At 44.6% G+C, this 19,166-nt stretch overlaps 1 protein-coding gene across 1 annotated transcript in view; it reads right to left on the bottom strand.

Annotated features, from left to right (window-relative positions):
* The window catches only part of LOC147718680 (transmembrane 9 superfamily member 2-like), a 1,534,671-nt gene extending 1,516,249 nt beyond the window's left edge, over positions 1–18,422 (bottom strand). The window contains exon 1 of the mRNA XM_086918630.1: positions 18,105–18,422. Within this exon, the coding sequence (XP_086774756.1) occupies positions 18,105–18,236 (132 nt within the window). The 5' untranslated portion in view covers positions 18,237–18,422. The remainder of the gene's footprint in view (positions 1–18,104) is intronic.
* Between the last annotated feature and the right edge of the window lie 744 nt (positions 18,423–19,166).

Consider the following 19,166-nt stretch of genomic DNA (forward strand, 5'->3'; position numbering starts at 1 on the left):
AAAATGGTAGTGCTCCCCCGCTTCCTTTACCTCTTCCTTAATATCCCCTATCATCCGGGCGCCTATTTCTTTAAAACATTGAAGTCGGAACTCTTTCGCTTATTTTGGGGGGCAAGAGTCCGAGGCTGAAATGGTCCATGCTGATACAGCCATACGATAAGGGGGGTTTCGATCTCCCCGACTTGGAGGTCTACTATATTGTGCTCAGGCACACTATGCCTATCACTGGATGGTCCCCACTCCCTGTATGCCTCAGTTGGCGTTGGAAGACTGGATTACAAATCCTTTACCTCTCAATGGCCTCCTCCATTGTCCGGCATCGACCATCACAACACTGTATACTTCCGTCACATGTACTATCGATGCGTGGTACAGTATGGCTAAGAAACTGGACTGCAGCCTGCTGTACTCCCCTCGAATGCCGCTGGCATATCACCCTAAGCTTGAACTACTGCAGGAACGCGGCTTCCGAGTGCTCTGTGGGAATCTACGTATCAACTGCTGGGGCGATATCTTCTCCGCAGGCCGCTTTAAAACCGCAGACGCCTTCTTTGCAACTACAACCACACCCCGCTTGATGTATTTTATTATTTACGATTGCGCCAAGGGATGCGGGATATCCTCCATAACTTTCCCGAAGTGCCTGAGATCACGACCCCGCTCCACTTCATGCTTTGCTCACAGGATGGCTCCCATCCTGTGTCGGGCATGTATCGCCATGTCAGGGCGTGTGGCCCGATGCCTGAGGCCTCGGCAAGAATACATTGGACTGCTGAACTGGCCATTGACATTACTGACGATCAACGGTTGTACTGCTGTACCCTCACGGCCCCTATATCGGCCAGCTGCAGGCTCAAGATAATTCACTACAAATTCTTGCAGCGCTTATATTACACCCCTATGAAAAAATACAGGTTTCAATTGTCTGATAATGATCGGTGTGAGCGATGCCGCGCAGAGCACGCAGGTTTCTTACATCTTCCCTGGGAGTGCCCCCCTGTACAGACCTACTGGCAGCAGGTGCATAGCGCCCTAGAATCCATGACTGGGGAATCCATAACTCCAGACCCGTTACTAATGCTTCTGGGACACACACCACATATCCCCAAGACATGCAGGAAATTCCTAGATATTGCATTACTCCTAGCAAAGCGACGAGTAGCATGTAGATGGGGTCGTGGCAGGGTCCCGAAGTTTAAAGAATGGCTCACCGATATGACACATAGCCAGGAGCAACACACGGTCTTCACTGACTTACTCCCGCTATCTAGCAGGCCGAAAGACATCGGGGGGCCCTTGGTCGGATATCTTCTGGATCAGGCAGCTCGAGATGGCGGCTTGGAGGGAGGCGACCTCCGAGGTGATGGCGATGTCCAGACATAACATGCCCGTACACTCGGATAAACTTGCCCTTGGAAAGTTTTTGATTCTGCTCTATTGCATTGTGTGTGAATGTTACCCTCCCTGTCACCAGTGACCTACCATTATCCACTGTCATTATGCTTATTTATTAATAATGTTGCCCCTTATATTTCCTTGTGCTATGCTGCGGCATGATTTCCACTTGATGTATACCAGTGCTATTGCCTCACCCACGATTACTGCGCAGATTTACCCCCATGCCGCTTTGTCATCACTATATACATGCTATTGTGTTGTGATATGCTTTAACTGCTACATGTTTTGGATGCTACCTCATTGTCTGTACGATCTAGCCACTGTATTGTCCTTTGTCTCTTTGTATGTTTTGGAAAAAACACTAATAAACAGAGTTTAAAAAAAGAAAAGTCTTGGGGAGGTCTAATTTAAAATTCAAAAGATACTCTTTATTTCTTTTTCAGAAACTAAAGAATAATAGAAAAATGTTGAGAAATGTCCCACTCTTTATGAAGCCTGGCTAGAACCTTAGGAAGAAAAGCAGGGTTATGTTTAATACTACTCAACCCTCCAAGAACATTTGAAGAGAGGCAGGATTACATAGGAGTGCGTCCAATTCTGCACTCCATCTACTCCCTGGAGAACTACAGACACCCAACTGAGACACCAACACTTTCTGCCCACTGTTTTCTCTGGGGGAGCTAGCTGACCTGGTAGGGCCTACAACATGCTCTCACTGCGGCGGATCATAGGTTGCTGCATGGCCTGGGGGGGTTCTCCTCTGTCAGCGATAACCGGTGGTGACCATGTGAGTCCCTCCAGTGGAACTGTCTGCCAGTGTGAATTTTTCCCCCCCGAGGACCAGAGCTCCGACTCAGCTGCGGAGCTGCTGTGGGAGATGCTTGGCAGAGGAGGTTCTGAAGATCGGGGAGGCCTGCATGTGGGTGGGATCCCGGAGCTGCTGTCGGGAAAGCCAGGCCTTGCATCTGCCACGGGTCCTAGAGATGAGACCCCGGCTATGATTACGCTTGGCTGGCAACCTTCGTGTGCGCTGCGGGATCTCCTGAAAGAGTCTATGGGTCTTGAAGCTTGGAATCTTGTTCGGGCACCGCTATTGGGCGGGTCATTCGAGGCCTGGAGTAGAGCTGAGACCCCAGCCAGTGTTTGGGTTTCTGACTTGACCCACCGTCCTGGCTTAGGGCACCGTGATGCTGCCTCGTCATTTGCTGCACCAGGGATGCGGAGCAACCCCCTTGCAGTGCCAGAGCAGGGGCGATTGCCACGATGGCACTGTGCCTGGACAATTAAATCATCCTTCAGACAGGGACTGATCCCGGTGGCTGAGTGAGCGGAGTGTCCTGGGGCTGGCTGTCTCCTCTCTCGTTGCCGGTGCTAAGTGTGCAGCTCTACTTTCTACCGCGAGCATTGTTCTACCTTTTGGTACCCTACAATGATGGGCAAGAACAGGCCCACCTGCTCCCCCCCTACACCGATGAGAATAGACCACTGCACGACCAGCTCCTCTAATGGTCCTCCAGGTTCCTCAGATGGCTATCAGCGCCCACCCTCCTCTAATGACCTTACTTTGATACTGCAGGCCATCCTGACTTTGCAAGCTGCAGTGGAAACCAAAATCAGTGAAGTGAGAATGGATTTGGCGCTGTTGAGCCAAGATCTCTGCAATGGCACACCACGACTCACGGAAGCTGAAGCTCGGATCTCCTCAGTCGCTGATATTTCCCCTCTCAAGACCCAGGTCTCTACCCTGCTTACTCACATGGGGAGCTCCACAGACATGCTGAAGATGTGAAAAACTGCTCTCAGTGAAACAATGTCTGCCTTATTGCAGTTCTGGAGCACATCAAAGGGTTGTACCCCAACGGATGGCAGACTACTTGGAACACTGTATTAAATCCTGGATGCCAACCGATCCATTTCTCATCAGTGTTGTAGGCAGTGCACTCAATCACAGAGGGGGCGTAAAACTGGCCTCCACAACATCCCCCTTGGAGGAACCGCCGCCACTGTCCTGACCTGCTGCCAAGGATGAGGGTGCGGGTGCTGACAACCAAACGATTCGGTGTGAGTTTTACTGGCTGCACAAACAAGTGATTTATATCTTGTCCTATTTGCTTTCCAATCATGCTATTTGACTATCTATCCAATTACTTCTAAGGTCTTTTATGCTTTCAAAGATTTCCCTTTGGATATAGGACAGCAGCAGTTGTCTTAATTATTTTCCCTACTAAGATGTGGTTTCTCCCTTGAAGTTCTCATGAAGTTTTGTATATTGTTTTTTTCTAATGTACCATTTTTTCAGGGCGACAGATGCTTCTACGGTAGAAGTGTGGGGAGGGGTGGGAGTTGGTGGGCTGCGCTTTGTTTGAAAAATATTTTTACACCTTGACATGAAGTATGATGTACTTGTTTACCCTTTTTCTTCCTTTTTAGGGTTGGGCACACACTTCTCTCCACTTACAACCACAATCATGAGATAGTGATTACTCATACTACACTACTATTACAGTCTTAATTCCCCTACCGGGCCCAGTGGTTCTTGCTCCAAAGTTGCCCACCACCCATAAAGTTTCAGCCCACATAGATGTGATATTTTGGGTTTTGTCATGGCAATTTTTACTTTTGCCCACCGTCACCTCACCAAGGTCTTATTACTTCAAGAAAACACATCTTCTGGGGGAACATTGCCTCTTCCTGACCCATAAGGGTAACAACAGCCTTTCATGCAGGGGACTTCCAGGGAGTCGGGGGGTTGCTATCCCTTTATTCTGTAACTTTCTCCTTGTAGTCTCTCGTGTGACACGCGAGCCACAGGGGAACTTTGTTGCCTTGGAGGGCACATTGGAGGGGCAGGTGGTCCTCCCAGCTTGTGTCTATGTACCGCCCGAGTCCCTGCCCACCTGTCTCAGGGATCTTCCACACCTTCTTTCACATCTTCCACAGGGGCTTACAGTGATAGGGGGTGGTTTCAATGTGGTGCCTGACCCTGAACCGGATAGTACTGGAACTCCTACAGCCTCAAGACATGTTGGAGCTCACAGTCTCGCTGACTGGACCACCACTCCGGGCATCTGGGATGCATGGAGATCTTGGCACCCCCGATTTCAGCATTTTACAAATACATTGGTGGCTCACCACACGCACTCATGGATAAAACATATTTTTCTGCCAGCCCTCGATTGTCAGTTATTGACTCAGATTCAAACTTTGCCTCACTGAATCTCTGCCCATTCTCCTTTACTCCATGTCGGCACCCATCATCAGGATCGCGCCCCATGTGGCATCTGAATGCCTGGTACCTTCAAGATAAGTAGAATTCCGTTTGGAGAGACAAGAACAGGAAACTACTGGTTGGTTTCCTGTCAATAAGCTAACAGGATTGTTCTTGAGATACTCTTATCCTTTATCTTTTGTCACTATTTAAGGAGGTTTGCCACGTGGGTCCCTTCCCACTGGAACTGGATTTGGCCTCTATAGTAGTAATAACGAAGACACGGGCTCCTTCTACGTTGTGTGTGAATTAATGCCCGATATCGCTCATCAATTGAGAGGTTAAAAATGTGGCTGCTGTGTTGGCCAACAGGCTCAAACATGTCCTGGTGCAGTCGGATCAGTGTGGCTTTATGCCCTCCCAGAACACGTAACACTGTATCTGTCGACTTCCCATGGCACTAGTCCATCGTCATAGATTGGCTCAAAATTTGCCATTGCTCCTTATTGATTTGCATTCAATACAGTGGACTGAGTTTAACTCCAATTGATGCGGATGCGCTTTGGGGCTCGATTCCGGAACATGGTTCGGATCCTCTACTCCAACCTGCTCGGGTCAGAGTCAATAGAGTCCTCTATGATACTTCTTCAATACAACAAGGGACTTGACAGGGTTGCCCCCTGTCCCACTCTCCTTTTTGCCCTGGCAACAGAGCCTTTGGCCTAACGTATCCGTACAGAACCCCAATACACTGAATGGGTCTGGAGTGCTGGGCATGAGAACGCATTGCCCTATAAGCCGACGACTTACTGCTGTATCTTGCGAACCCAGCTGTGAGTGGGTCCCGTTGTCTCCAGTTGCTTAAAAGCTTTGAAATTGCCAATGTTCTTTAGATGAACCCTTCTAAATCAGTACTGGTCCCCCTGGTGCCGTCTAGAGATTGCTTCGATTGGCAGATAAATATTATTCTTTGCTGGCTTAGCTTTAAATATCTGGGCATATGGGTCGCTCTACACCCAGGACTCACCTGGACCCTTAATTTTCAACCGCTAGTCCAAAAACCAAGTCAGATCAAGCTAAATAGCGAACACTCCCCCTTAATGTTATAGGATTATTGTCCTCTACAAGATGATGATCCTCCTGCGATTCCTTTAAATTTTCCAGAATTTGCCACCTCACTTGTCCTAGGCGTGGTTCCATGAACTGGACGGTGTCGCAAAAACATTTCTGTTGTCAGGTTCTAGGCCGAGTATGGCTTTTACGCTATGGCTTTGAGGCCCCTTTGTTGGTGGCCTGGGGATGACCAATCTCTATCTTTACTATTTGTCCTCCTATTTTATAGTCCTTCGTAATTGGTTTAGCAGGGGTGGTCTGATCCCACCCATCGCCTTGAACTCTCATTGCAGGATTTCCTCCATCTACAGGCCAAGCTCTATGGATCCCCTGTTTATCTCTCTGTACCCCTGGTAACTAGAGTGGTGTTTCTTGTCTGGAGGGCGCGCTTCGGCACTTACAGTGGGAGACCAGGCTTACGCAGCGGAAGCCTCTTTGGCACAGCACCAGGTGGAGAGAGGTGGCAGTGCTTAACGATTTCCAAACCCGGGGCCTTATTGATATCTCGCGATTGGGAAACGTATGGTCGAGGACACATATCTGGTCCTTCCAAGATCTTCAGAAGACAGTCTCACACACACCCAATTTTATAAAAACTGCCAACTCAGACACGCTCTACACACTCAATTCCTGTCAACCGACATTCTCCCAGAGTTCAACCCTTTGGATGCTAAATTGCTTATGGGAAACCTAGGTCATAGAGGAATCTCCCAGATCTATCGCACCCACATCATTAATTCCCCTGGTTCACTAGACCACCTTAAAGTCTGTTGGGAGAATTGAGTGTGCCCTATGGAGGATGAGGACTGGCGGGATGCCCAGATGACTGCTCGTGAACTTACTGTCTCCTCCCCCTTACGGCTTGTCCAAACCTATTATTTTTACTTTGCGTATCTCTCTCCTACTCACCTGTGTCGAGCAGGCTTACGTCCCACCTCTGCCTGTCCTCTATGTGGAGGTGATGCAGCAGCTTTTTATCATATGGTGGGGACATGTGCAGTGGTGTATCGTTATTGGTCTAGGGTGACCAGAGACTTGTTGGATGTCCTGGGCCTTTCCTCTTTCCCCCTATTGATTGGCCTTGAGGTGTTTGAGGGCTCTGGAGGCACAAGGGTAAAAAGGGCATTCATGGGCACATCTCTCCTGGTGGCAAAGTGAGATATCGATGTAAGATGGATGTCTCCTAATTCCCCAACCCTGTTGGGGTGGAGACAGGGTGTGGATTCATGTGAGCAACTGGAATGTGTGTCTTTGAGGCCCTTGGCTGTCTCAGAAAGCATGGGCAGATGTGGGGAAAATAGTTGGGTTAATTTAACTAAGGTGCCATTGATCTGTATTTGTGGTCATTCCTCATGTTTATTGGGATATGCAGCTTGGGTGTTCCTACCTTGTGTAGACTGAGTATTCCATTCTGTAAAGCATTGCATGTGTGCCATGTGTTTATCGCCACCATCCTGGATGGCTTTAAACTCAATAAAGTTTATTAAAACAATAAATTAATATTTCATTGTCAAATACTTCAGATCGACTGAAGTTAAAATTTCAAATGGAACACTTTTAAGGACCTTTAGCACCAGGGAAAGAGCGCAAAGAGGAACAAAGGGTCTATTTGAACATCTACAAATTGAAATACTCCTTAGTAAACTCATTACTAAATGATAATGTTTTCTAAATTCTTCCCAAGGCTCTCTAAAGAATTTCATGGCATAACACTGTACTTTTAACATAGATGCTGCCAAGTTCTTTTGAAACCCACAGAGTAGAGAAATAGCATAGGGAAAAAAGAAGAAATGTAAACAAAGCTACACCAGTGCCGTACCACTCTCCAATGCAAAGAGTCAGATTTTAGAGTTGCTGGACATCTAGATACCTGTAAAATCAGAGCTAAATGCTCAGGGATTCCTCTGTTTTGCATCCCAATGTCTCAACTTCCAGATAGAAAAGAAAACTTTGACTGAGAAAGACAACAAGGCGTATACAAAGGACAGTCTGAAAGTGGAATTCTCCAATGTGGTGCTATCATGACTGATTTCAGAATGGAAAACAAGAAGCGCTGAGGCCGGAACAGAAGAAATAGTATTACCTCTGCGGACTCTACCTGAATTGTGAGAAGCACCTTAAGGATACGAGGAAAAGGTGAAAATGCATAGAGGAGTAAATGAGGGCTAGGTAGAGATAAAGCACCCACTCCCAATTTTCCAGGTGCAAGTAAGTGTAAGAAGAATCTCAGCAGCAGTGTCTTCTTTGGGAGGTAAACAGGCTTAAGAATGGTTTACAAAACCTTCCCCATTTTAAAGACAACACTCTTGTATTCTAGGATCGATGTTGTGATGAAAGGAACACCCCTTCAAGATGATCTGCTGTTACATTCTCTTTCCCCTCGATATAGATTTCGCTTTTGGAGATAGCACATGATTTGCCACCCAACATACTACTTTGAGCAACCAGATTGAGAGGACCTGATCATATTCTCCTCAGTATGTTTAAACCGTTGACTGCTGCAATCGGCCGACGGTCGTCGCGAGCACTACCTTGGAAGTGCTACCCACGTCCGTTGGCCGACGTGGCCCCACCTGTTTCTTCAAACGTTCCGCACTGGCGCGGAACGTTTGACGCAGCCAACGAGTTAAATAAAAGACATGGCCACTGTATTGTTTATCTTGATAAAAACGTGATGAGAGTAGATGCTTTCCCAACAATTGTTGAAAGCTCTGTATATTTCCCTCCAATTTGAAGCCATCCGACTATCTAGGAGCAACGATTTGCTAAGAGTCCTCTTGGAGACACAGGTTTCTTCCCAACCCTCTCTGTTGGTTACAGCTCATATTACCATCCAAGGGGATGGATGTAAAAAAACTCTTCTTGGGAGATTGTGGATTTAGCCCCCATTCAACTGCTGTTCTATGTGAAGAGTTGCTGGAATTTTCTGGTCCCAATCAATCCAAGTAACATTCCAGTATTTTAGAAGGTGAATCAGAAGGGGTCCTAGATTAAGTCTGCTGCAAGGTACCATGAACACACATGAAGCCATACGCCCTTGTTTCTTTAACCAAAGACATGCTGGTGGTTCCCTTACTGAAAACAAAAGTATCAGAACAGCTCTGTCTTAGTGCACTCTCCTCTGGAAGGAAAACCATTCCCAATATGGTTTTGAACAGTGCCCCAATGAAGTTTCTATCCAGTTGGGGTTCTAGATTACATTTCTTGTAGTTTATTAGCAACCTGCGTTACTCTAGAAAAGTCCTCATCGCTCTCAAACTCACCAACATTTTATTTTTAGAAGCCTGAAGTAGCCAATTTTCTAGATATAGGTAGCTATTCCAGTCAAGAATAGGAAGACTTGCTATAAGCAGCCAATCTTCTAGATATGGGTAGCTATTCCAGTCATGAAGATGAAGACTTGCTTCTAAAGATGCAATCATATTGGTGAACACTCTGGGTGCGGATCATATTCCAAAGGGCAGAACCTGAAATTGATAATGATTCTTCAATACTGCAAATCTTGGAAAGGGAAGACCACTCGGTCCCCCCGAACGTATGGATGGGTGCCCCGATCCCCCCGGGAAACCATTTTGGGCGGGGCGTGGTTCGGCTGGTATGCCCAAATCGGCGTAGCCAGAGCACGCCCTTCCCGCCCAGAAGGGGTTGTCCTAGACACCCACCCGGAAGACCGCGCCCCATGGGCGTACCTGAGGTGGGTCCCCGCCCTCCCGCAGACGGATAAAAGAGCGGGAATCCGAAGAAGCATCCTCTTGTTCCAGTGCTCTGAAGGCTGCACCACTCGTTGCTCGTGAGCCCTCGACGGAACAAGCGGCAATTTTGACCCACCCACCAGCCCCTATTGCAATGTTTTTGAATAAAGTGATTTGTTGATGATATCAGATTGTATTAAAGAGATGCAGTCAAGTTGTTTCAGCATTGAATAAATGTGTATAGGCCTTTCTTCCTTTGTAGAAAAGTAAAGGAATGTATCAAGTAAGGTAATTGTCTTGTGCTTTAGGACCTTTTTCCCTTTGTAGAAATGAAAAGTTGATGAATCATCAAGCTGTTTCACGTTAGGTGAATTTTCTTCCCTTAGTAGGTAAAACAACTGTCGTATTTATTTTTTGGTCGGGCGGTAAGGTCATGATCGGTGAGCAGTAATTTCAAGGTCCCTAGGGGGGGCGCCACCCAGAATGGATGGGAGCGCCCGGGGGGAGGCGGCCATTGGCCCCACTCACGTGTAGGCGGCACCCACTACGGATGGGTCGCCTAGGGGGAGACGGCCATAGGCTCCTCCCAGGGGGGAGACGGCTAGATGCCCCTCCTACGAATTTCCCGGGGGCCGGATATCCGCGACGGCGGAAGAGAGTGTGGGGAAGGGGGGGGGGGAGGGAGTCCACGCTGTCCATCTTACAGATACCTCACACGGGGACTCGGACGACCTTTAAGATGGCGTTGAGTGAGAGGGGGCCCCCACGACAAGGGAAGTTACAGTTGGCAACAAGGGTAAAGTCCTCTGCGCATGCGCCACTCACACCGTGAGGGCGGGAGTTTGGTAGTAGGGATCCGACACCGGTTAAGACCTTGCCGTTGGCCCTTAATGCTAGGATGTACAATTTTAATTTAGAATGTATACATTTTCAGGATGCTAGACTCGGCTAGGAAACCTTTGTATTAGAGAGCTGTTAAGGTTAGCCAAAGAACATGTTTTCATCAAAAATGTAACGAAAGTAAAATTGTACATAATTCATGAAACATTTTAATTTAATGTTTTAAATTTTGTTTCATATTTTAATAAATACGGCCGGGGGGGTAACTCCCCCCCCCCCGCCTTCCAAAAGCTCAAACCAGTGTCTGTCTCCTCCCCTTGGGGAATTGGTGTTGGGAGGGGGTGGCGGGCATCCCGGCCATATGGGTATTGCTAAAGTGGCCTCAATATGAATATATACAATAAGCATCTATCAAGTTTGCCATTTTCAGGAAGGCATTTTACAGTATTGGAGGGATGATTTTCTGTAGCGTCTCAATTTTGAATGGACCTTTCTTGATCCAGACTTTCAACTTGTATAAGTGAGGATCATACTGTACTCTTGTGAAGGTTTTGGTAAAAGATAGACTGAGTAGGCATTTCCCCCTTTAGTGTTTTAGTACTAGTGAGAGTACCAGTTTCTGAATTAAATTTCTGGTAGCAGAATTGATTTCTTGCTTTTTGATTCTGTTCCTATGGTAAGGCGTAATTATGGTCCCACAGTCTAGGGGAAAAGAGAAAGTCTATCCGATAACCTTCCTCCACCACTTGCATCACCCAGGAATCAAAGTAGATCTTTTCTGTGCCTCGCTGTATCACACTATCCTACCTCCAACTGGCCACTATTAGCCGTTTTCTTGATACACAGAAGTGCTGTGTCTTGGACGAAGATGAACTCCTAATCTTCTATTCTACCTTATTTCTATTTTTTATTTCCTTTGTGTTTCCTTGAAAAGGACTGTTGTTGCAATGTGGATCTTGACGGTTGATGGAGTGATAATTTAGAATGAGAGAAAGATTAGGCACCATATGAAGACTGACGAACGGATGAGGAGTGCTTCTTTTCTTGAAAAAAAATGTATACAGTTTGTCATCAAGTTCTGTGCCAAAAGGATTAAGAACTCCAGGGGGTATTCTCAAGACAGCCATTTTCTGAGCAGAATCAGTATGCTATTGTTGTAAGTACAAATTCTGCTTTTCTTGCTTCTATAGTTGCCTCCTAAGCTAGGGCAGCAGTTCGGCCTACATCAAATGAGAGGTCTGAAAAACATTCAATTTGCTTTTTAAAAGCTTCCAGTAGACCAGAACATTCCATACACTGCTGAATAGCTGTATAAAGGACTTTGAAATCAGATATGCGAGACTGTGATATACATGAGCCATAAACCCCAGCATGCATCCCTAGACAAGGTACCAAATACGATTCTTAAGTACTGAATCAATCGGTTAATTGATTTGGTCCCTACGAATAATCTCCTCAGTTATAGATGTGCATCACACCAAACTGGCTACATGGGAATCCACTCCTACAGAGTAGAGCAATGTTTTCCCATTTGTTCTAGAGGGTAGAATGTATTCATAAACCTAGGAATTTATATTTTATCCGGGCTATTCCATTACGGGAACACTATACAGGATGATATGGCAAATGAAGGAGCCTTCTGAAACTGCCTTAGTACAGGATCTTCTGAAGCATTGGGAATATCTTCCACAGGAAACCCCATATTGATTTTTCCCCAAATTTCTGGTGACAGTTCTTTACCAATATATCTCCCTTTCTGATCTGAGGGAATAGTTTTTATGGTATGTAACACTTACAACGCAACTTTTACGTCGTAATGCTGTTACAACGCAGCTATTACAACGCAGGATCCATTACATCGGATGCCATTACAACGCATGGCATTACATAGCAGATGGTATTACAAGGCATACCAATACATCGTAAGTATTGGTAAGTATATAATTTTTTTTTATTTTATTTAATATTATATAATTGATTTAATTATTATTAATTATAAATAAAAATATTTATGTTTTTAAATATTATAAATTAAATATATTAATTTAAGTAATTTTGGGGTACATGGGTGTTTTTAGGTTTTAGAGCAGGGTTTGGGTTTTGGGGTACAGGGGTGTTTTTAGGTTTTAGGGCAGGGTTTGGGTTTTGGGGTACAGGGGTGTTTTTAGGTTTTAGGGCAGGGTTTGGGTTTTGGGGTACAGGGGTGTTTTTAGGTTTTAGGGCAGGGTTTGGGTTTTGGGGTACAGGGGTGTTTTTAGGTTTTAGGGCAGGGTTTGGGTTTTGGGGTACAGGGGTATTGTAGGGTTCAGGGGTAGGTTTGTGTTTTGGGATAATTAAATTATATTTACCATTTTTAAATTAAAATATATTTAATAAATTAAATTAATTTTATTACATTAATTACATTTTTAAATTAAATTAATTAAATTAAATAAATTATTTCAATTAATTTAATTTATTTTAAATTATATAAATATGTACATTAAATTAATTTTATTATTTTAATTAAATTATTTCCTTTTTTTATTAAAATTACATTTATTAAATAGATATTATTTTATTCAATTAAATTAATGGCTATTTTAAAATGTATTTTAATTAAATTAATTAAATTAACTTAATAACATTTTTTTAAAAAAGGTATACTTACCTATACTTACGATGTAATGGTATGCGTTGTAATAGCATCTGCTATGTACTGTCATGCGTTGTAATGGCATCCGATGTAATGGATCCTGCGTTGTAAAAATTCCGTTGTAACGGAATGCGTTGTAAAAATCCGCGTTGTACTAACACCAATCCGTTTTTATTACCATTTCCTCACACTGGACCCTGAGGAAGTAAAGGCATGCCCAAGATGGGTTTTAGTGCCTTCACAGCTCAATACATTTCTATCAATAGATTTTTCAAGAGAAGAATCCAACTTTGCACGCCTGGTCTCCTTTAGCGTGAGAAGAGATAAGTGACATTAAGAGGAAGAAGCAGAATCTATATATTTCCTCTTGCTAGTTACGTTTATCATTATAAACAACACTTTATGTTCAGGTCCAAAAGCAATTGAATGTGGCTTTGCAAACCAATACGTACCATAGCTCAATGTATTTTAAAGAAAAAGAGGCACACTATCTAAAAATTAAAGTCCTCACATGGGCAGTACTCCTTACCGACCAAGCAAGCGCCTACAAGACACTCCCTAAAAGAGAGAGCTAGCCCTGCTCATGAATAGCGGAGGTCTGCAGAAACAAAAGGCCTGGCTCCCCAGCTTCTCATAATGCACCTTCATTGGTCCCACGATGATAGCACTTCTGCGCTGGTCCTTCCAAGAGGATTTCCCTTCCATTCACAGGTAGAAATTGTCGAAAGAGTGTTGCCCTACCCCTTGTCATATTTGACAATGGAGAGTGAATAGCATAACCCCAGCAAGGCACAGATCACTTTCCTTCCTCCCAGTCTCAGTCGTGAAGCAGGAAAAAGATCAAGGAAATTACATAAGGGAAGCTAGAATTATTGCGCCCAGGAATGGGTGGAACTGAGCTCACATCCTGTGGGATGAACGTAGGCATAATTGATCACACACAGAATTGTAAGGGGTGTGTATGGGGAAGGGCTTTCTGAATAGGGATAAACAATTTTTCTGTGGAGATTGTTTTGTAAAAAGTGCTCTTGCACAAGGGAATCCTAGAATAGAGAGGTAATAAGATCCTACAAAGAAATTCACATAACCTCATGTAGGTTATGCTTGGAAACCTGCACCTAACCTGTTCCGAAGCATACTCTAGCTGATGTTTGGCAATTAGAAAAAGTAGCGAAAATAAGTCGAGACAGATATCTGCACAAATGTTTACTACTTATTTGTGAAATGGTAACACAGGGTTGAAAGTAGAGCTTTAAGTGAGGGTCTCTGAAGGGAGCATGTCTATGTAATTGAAGACATGGTTTGAACACAACCTAAATTCCGGTAAGTTCCATAGTGTGACATCAGATGATTATTCTGGTTCCTTTATGAGATTTCTGGTGTTGCATCCAGATATATAACACAACAACTAACAAACACAACCCACCAGTAGTATTGGCTTTGTCGGTGAGTAACAAGGATTTTTTTGTAAATAATATTGAAAATGTTTCAATTCTTAAATTGAGACAGAATTAAAAACATTAATGAGACAAGAGGAAGGGGTAGCGGTCTTCAGAACATATCAGTCACCCACCTTATGTTCAATTCTTGTTAGTCTTGTAAGCTCTTTGTCTCTCCACAGCCAGTCCATCTGCATATTTCACACCTCATCTCTTTCCTCTTCAGTATCCCCTGAATGCACTTTCTTGCACCTCCTTCGCTACTCTATTCCCCCAGACAACACACTGACTCAATTGTAAGCACTGCATTGTCATTTACTTTGGCCTCGTCAATGTTTTGACAACTGTGCACCTGCTTCACAAACATTTGAACAGAATCGCAACTGGAAAACCGGACCATTGCTGAGTATGCTATGCCAAGGTCAAGGTATGGATGACAATATATTCTAAAACCTCTTTGACACGCTCACAGGCACTACATAGGTAATATGCTACACAATGAAAAAACACAGAATCCTGGAAATGCGTGAGATAGAAAGTATGAACGGCCAAAGCGTAGAACATGGAATACTGTGTGGGAGTTCTAAGCGTGGCGATTGGGAGAGTTAAATTGCTGGTGGCGAGTGTTATATGCCACACGCTGGTGCTGCTCCTTACAAAGAACTTTTAACTAATACATATATTACAATCTTCTTAAAGTGTGATGACGCTCTGCTTCCAAAAAATACTTAAGCTTGAATTCTCTGAGAATGTTAATCATGTGAATTATAAACCAGAACTACATCAGTGACAAAAATTACATTAACATTTAACGTTCACTGTTGAGAAATCGATCAGTGTTTTTGGCATTAGAGTTAAGGACATTAATTTAGGGCCAGATAGGCTCCTTTTTAGGTCGAGCCTAGTGCAGCGCACATGCGCTGTCTGCAAGGCTTCTTGAATCTACTCTGTGTGGGTCTGACTCCTCCACCGCATTGGATTGGCTTTTGCGTGTGTCTTTTTAGAATCAAAGCCTGCAAATGGCTAAAGGTGGGTGCATGTTCCACCTCTTCTGAAAGGTTCACTTCCACTGTCTTGCCGTGGGAGCGAGCAGCGGCGCATAAGACGGCAGCTGCAGTGCCTCCTTGTCTCTGTGTGCCCGCCCCCACCACTCCCCTTTGTGTCCCTGTGCCAATTACAATCAAAAAATACTTTGTATTGTTTGTTATTTTTAATTCAACTTATCAGTAAGTAATACAATAAATTATTTTTTCATAAGCATGCTTTCTTAAAATGAGGAGTGCATGGTTGGAAGATAGTGACTAATCTCCCGGACTCTGTTTTAGCTGAGAAGGGCAAGTTCCTCATTGTTCATAAAACAGTGAAAGGCGGCACTTTTCTGTGGCTGCGTGCAAATTTGAAAGCTGCTTTCTTGTTTAACTTTCCGCCTGCAATGGGTCATCTGCTGTCTGAAGCCAGGGTAAAGTGCCTGCCTGCAGGGCCTCTAAAGTACCCAGGTGGGCTGGTGACTTGCCTGCTGTCTGCCCTACTTCTGCATGAATGGCACTCTATGCAAACCGTGCACACATGCAACTCTGCCTGGGACAACACCTGGTGGCCCTCAGCCCTCCGGGAAACCTCCCACTCCTAATGACCACCCACGAAACCTCAGTATCATCCTCAACCTCTCCCTCGCCATGAACCGCCAAGTCAATGCAGTCGCCTCCACCAGCTTCAACTGTCTGCGCATCCTCCGCAAAACCTTCAAATGGAACCCCCACCCCTTTTCCCTTTTTTCCCACCACAGTGCCTGTTCCTCTGCCGGAATCTCATGAGGCACTCTTTGCTAATCGCTATTGTGAGAATAATTCCTTCTTCTTTTCTCACTTATCATGTGCTCTTCCACACACTAAAGCGCATATGACCGGTAGTCATCACCAACGATTATCGCGACCTTTCCACCGAGCCGTCTTTTATCGTGATCATCACTAACACTACGGATGTTTATCATGGATGTGATTTGGCCAATGTGCCTAAAACTACTTATCTGTGTGTTTGTTTGTTTTATGTTGTATGTGAAGGAATGATTTGAGGAGGAACTGCCTTCTCACACGTAAAAGCACCTTAGCGTGTGCTACAATTATTTTGACCTATACACTAGAGTAAGTATAAATCATACACTTCACATTTTTTAGGTCCTGAGGAAAGCCAGTTTATATAAGAGGCCTGGCTGAAACATGTAGACCACTCACAGGATGTAGGAGTTTCTTAAACATAACTCCACCTACATCCACTGCCTTACATTTTAACACTGCCAGAGGCTCAATCATTAAAATTAACTTTTTGAGACCAATGGACAGTTTTTAAATCTCACTTTTCACGTCACCCGCACCGCACACTCAGCAAGTATACCCGCTCCGCTGTAACACAGGCATTGTAGTACACCAGGAACACACTCTGTGTCACCAGGTGGGCCCGATGATGAAGCATGCCACCAACTAGGTTGGTGGGTGAGGGCTTCATTAAGAAAGAAGATTTCTTCCTTCTGGCAACATCACACAGCTTTTGAGTCATCTCACCACATCTTGACAGACTAGTTCTCATTGATAAAACATAATTACCTAAGGGATATTATCTAGTTATTATACATCCTCACTCTCCCTTTGATACTAATGACTGATTAACATAACTGCTTCTAGCCACTGTGGTTGATCGGTAAGTCAATTTTAATATCATCTGGGATATTGTATCTATTTTCCTGAATGCCCAACTCCAGAAACGTGGGTTGTACTTTTTCCAAACAATGTTTTAGAATACAAGGAAGCAGCAGCAATTTTCGTCAGGCAGCTTCTCTTGGCTTCCAGCCATCCACGTGGGGGAAAGTTTTGATTGCTGGCCTCAGACTTTTCAGAGTTAAGCTCTGTGTTTTTTTTACAAACTATTTATTGTCTAGCACGGTCTGTTTTTATACTTCACTACCCGCCTGCTGGGGGAAGTGGCAGCGTAGTTCAGATAGAACGGGTAAGAGGTGTAAGAATGACAAAGGTGTGTGGTGTTTGATTATTATGTATATAATCAGCACTGCTCTCTACCAGGACTTCTCACGTGCACCATCGCAGATCTCGTATCCTGCTACTGCAGTCCTTCTTTCTTGCCACACTTTATGAATTAAAGTTTTATTGTCTCTATAATGCGCTGCACGACTAACCACTTATGCGGTCCCAAAGGCAAGACCTATTGGCTATGCCAATGCTTGTTCAATGTCAGTTTCTAATTACGACCGTTTGTGATACCCGGCCCATTTAAAGCCCTGTTTGCAAGATCATTTCACGTCACTAAGGCTTGACTTTGCCAGTCCAAAGCATTTTTAGCTATATCACTGTGCTCCGATATGCCAAGCTGATTTAATGTAACTGAACAGGTACTACAATTCCCACAAAGGGGTGACCTTTTGCAAGAAAACCATTTACAGGAAAAGGGCGTTATTGCGTCGTCTGCTAATACTAACTAACGTCGCTTATACTATACCGAGGAACATGGAATCAGACACTATACCCAAAGAAAATTCGATCAGCCGCGTAAGGTTAGCCTTAAGGCGCTGCTGACGACTACCGCCCACAGAAAACTTAGTAAGTAGAATCACAACAAGAAGTAGTTGTGATAACGAATATTAGCACAAAGTCCAGTGCTGGGCAGCACAATGCTTTTACCTTCCTGTAATATCCAGATAAGAGATAGAAGTAGTTTAAGGAGTCGGTTCGTTTATTTTACCACCACAAGCCGGCCAGCCCGCTCCTTACCTGACAGCTACTCCCCTTTTCCGGGTTGCAAAAGTTAACCGGCGCAAGCCCCGGCAGATAGAAGCAGAGACCGGGATGGCCCGCCAGTAGAAGCAGGAGGGACGAAAGGCAAAGGCAGTTTTTGGTTGCCATGTTCCCCGCGAGTTTCACTAAATTGATGTCTCTTCCGAGGAGGCACTGTTGACGCTGGAGCCTGCGGTCGAGTCGCTTCCGGGTTTAGTTAGCAACAACTATCGCGCACGCGTATTAGCATCGAGCGAGTTTTTCAGGTGTCCCCAGGTAACATCAGAAACTAAAGCCGTGAAGCCTGCGACTGACCGGTTTTAGGAGAGGAAGTGGACGATGTATGTGTGAGAGTGAAGTCTGTAGAAGGCACAGAAGACAGCTGCCTAGCAGAAAGAGCGGGCGTGAACTGTCCTGTCAACTGAACGTAGGCTTACATTTTATTTACCTATTTTATTTAATGCGATTTTATATAGCGCGAACATTACCCGAAGGTGTCAGAGCGCTTTACAAAAGAAACAGTTGCGTTACATAAGGACTTTAGATCACAAGAGTTACATAAGAGATATAAACGGAAAAAATTACAAATGTACAAGTTGTAAAGTCAATCAAGGAAGAGATAGAAACAGATAAACTCTAGAAATCACATAGGAGTGGTCGTAAGGACAATGGTCTACTACTAGTGGTTAGAGTTATATATATACAATTGCAAATTCACTAAGGATTACATTTTAACAGCGATTAGGCTTGGAAAATTATATGTTACATATTTACAGAGCAGGAAATTCATGCCATAGTTCAGCCAGGTGTTCAGGTGGTGTTATAAGGAAGGTGAAGATGTGAAGTCCTTTAACTTCCCCAAGAAAACGCTGGAGACAGGATTGGTTTAATTAAGTTTAATCTATTATTACAGCAGGAGAGCACCGGGAACGTCCGGAGCTCTCCGAGTACTTCTCCTGAGTCTGCCTCCAAAATGGCCGCCGTGTGTGACGTCAGTAGTTGAGCTTATATATATATATAGCGCACAGCTACCCGCAGTGGGTGTCCCGGCGCTTGCTT

This window comes from Lissotriton vulgaris, chromosome 4_1 (genome assembly GCF_964263255.1).
Source record: "Lissotriton vulgaris chromosome 4_1, aLisVul1.2, whole genome shotgun sequence".
In the NCBI taxonomy this organism is placed as follows: Eukaryota; Metazoa; Chordata; class Amphibia; order Caudata; family Salamandridae; genus Lissotriton; species Lissotriton vulgaris.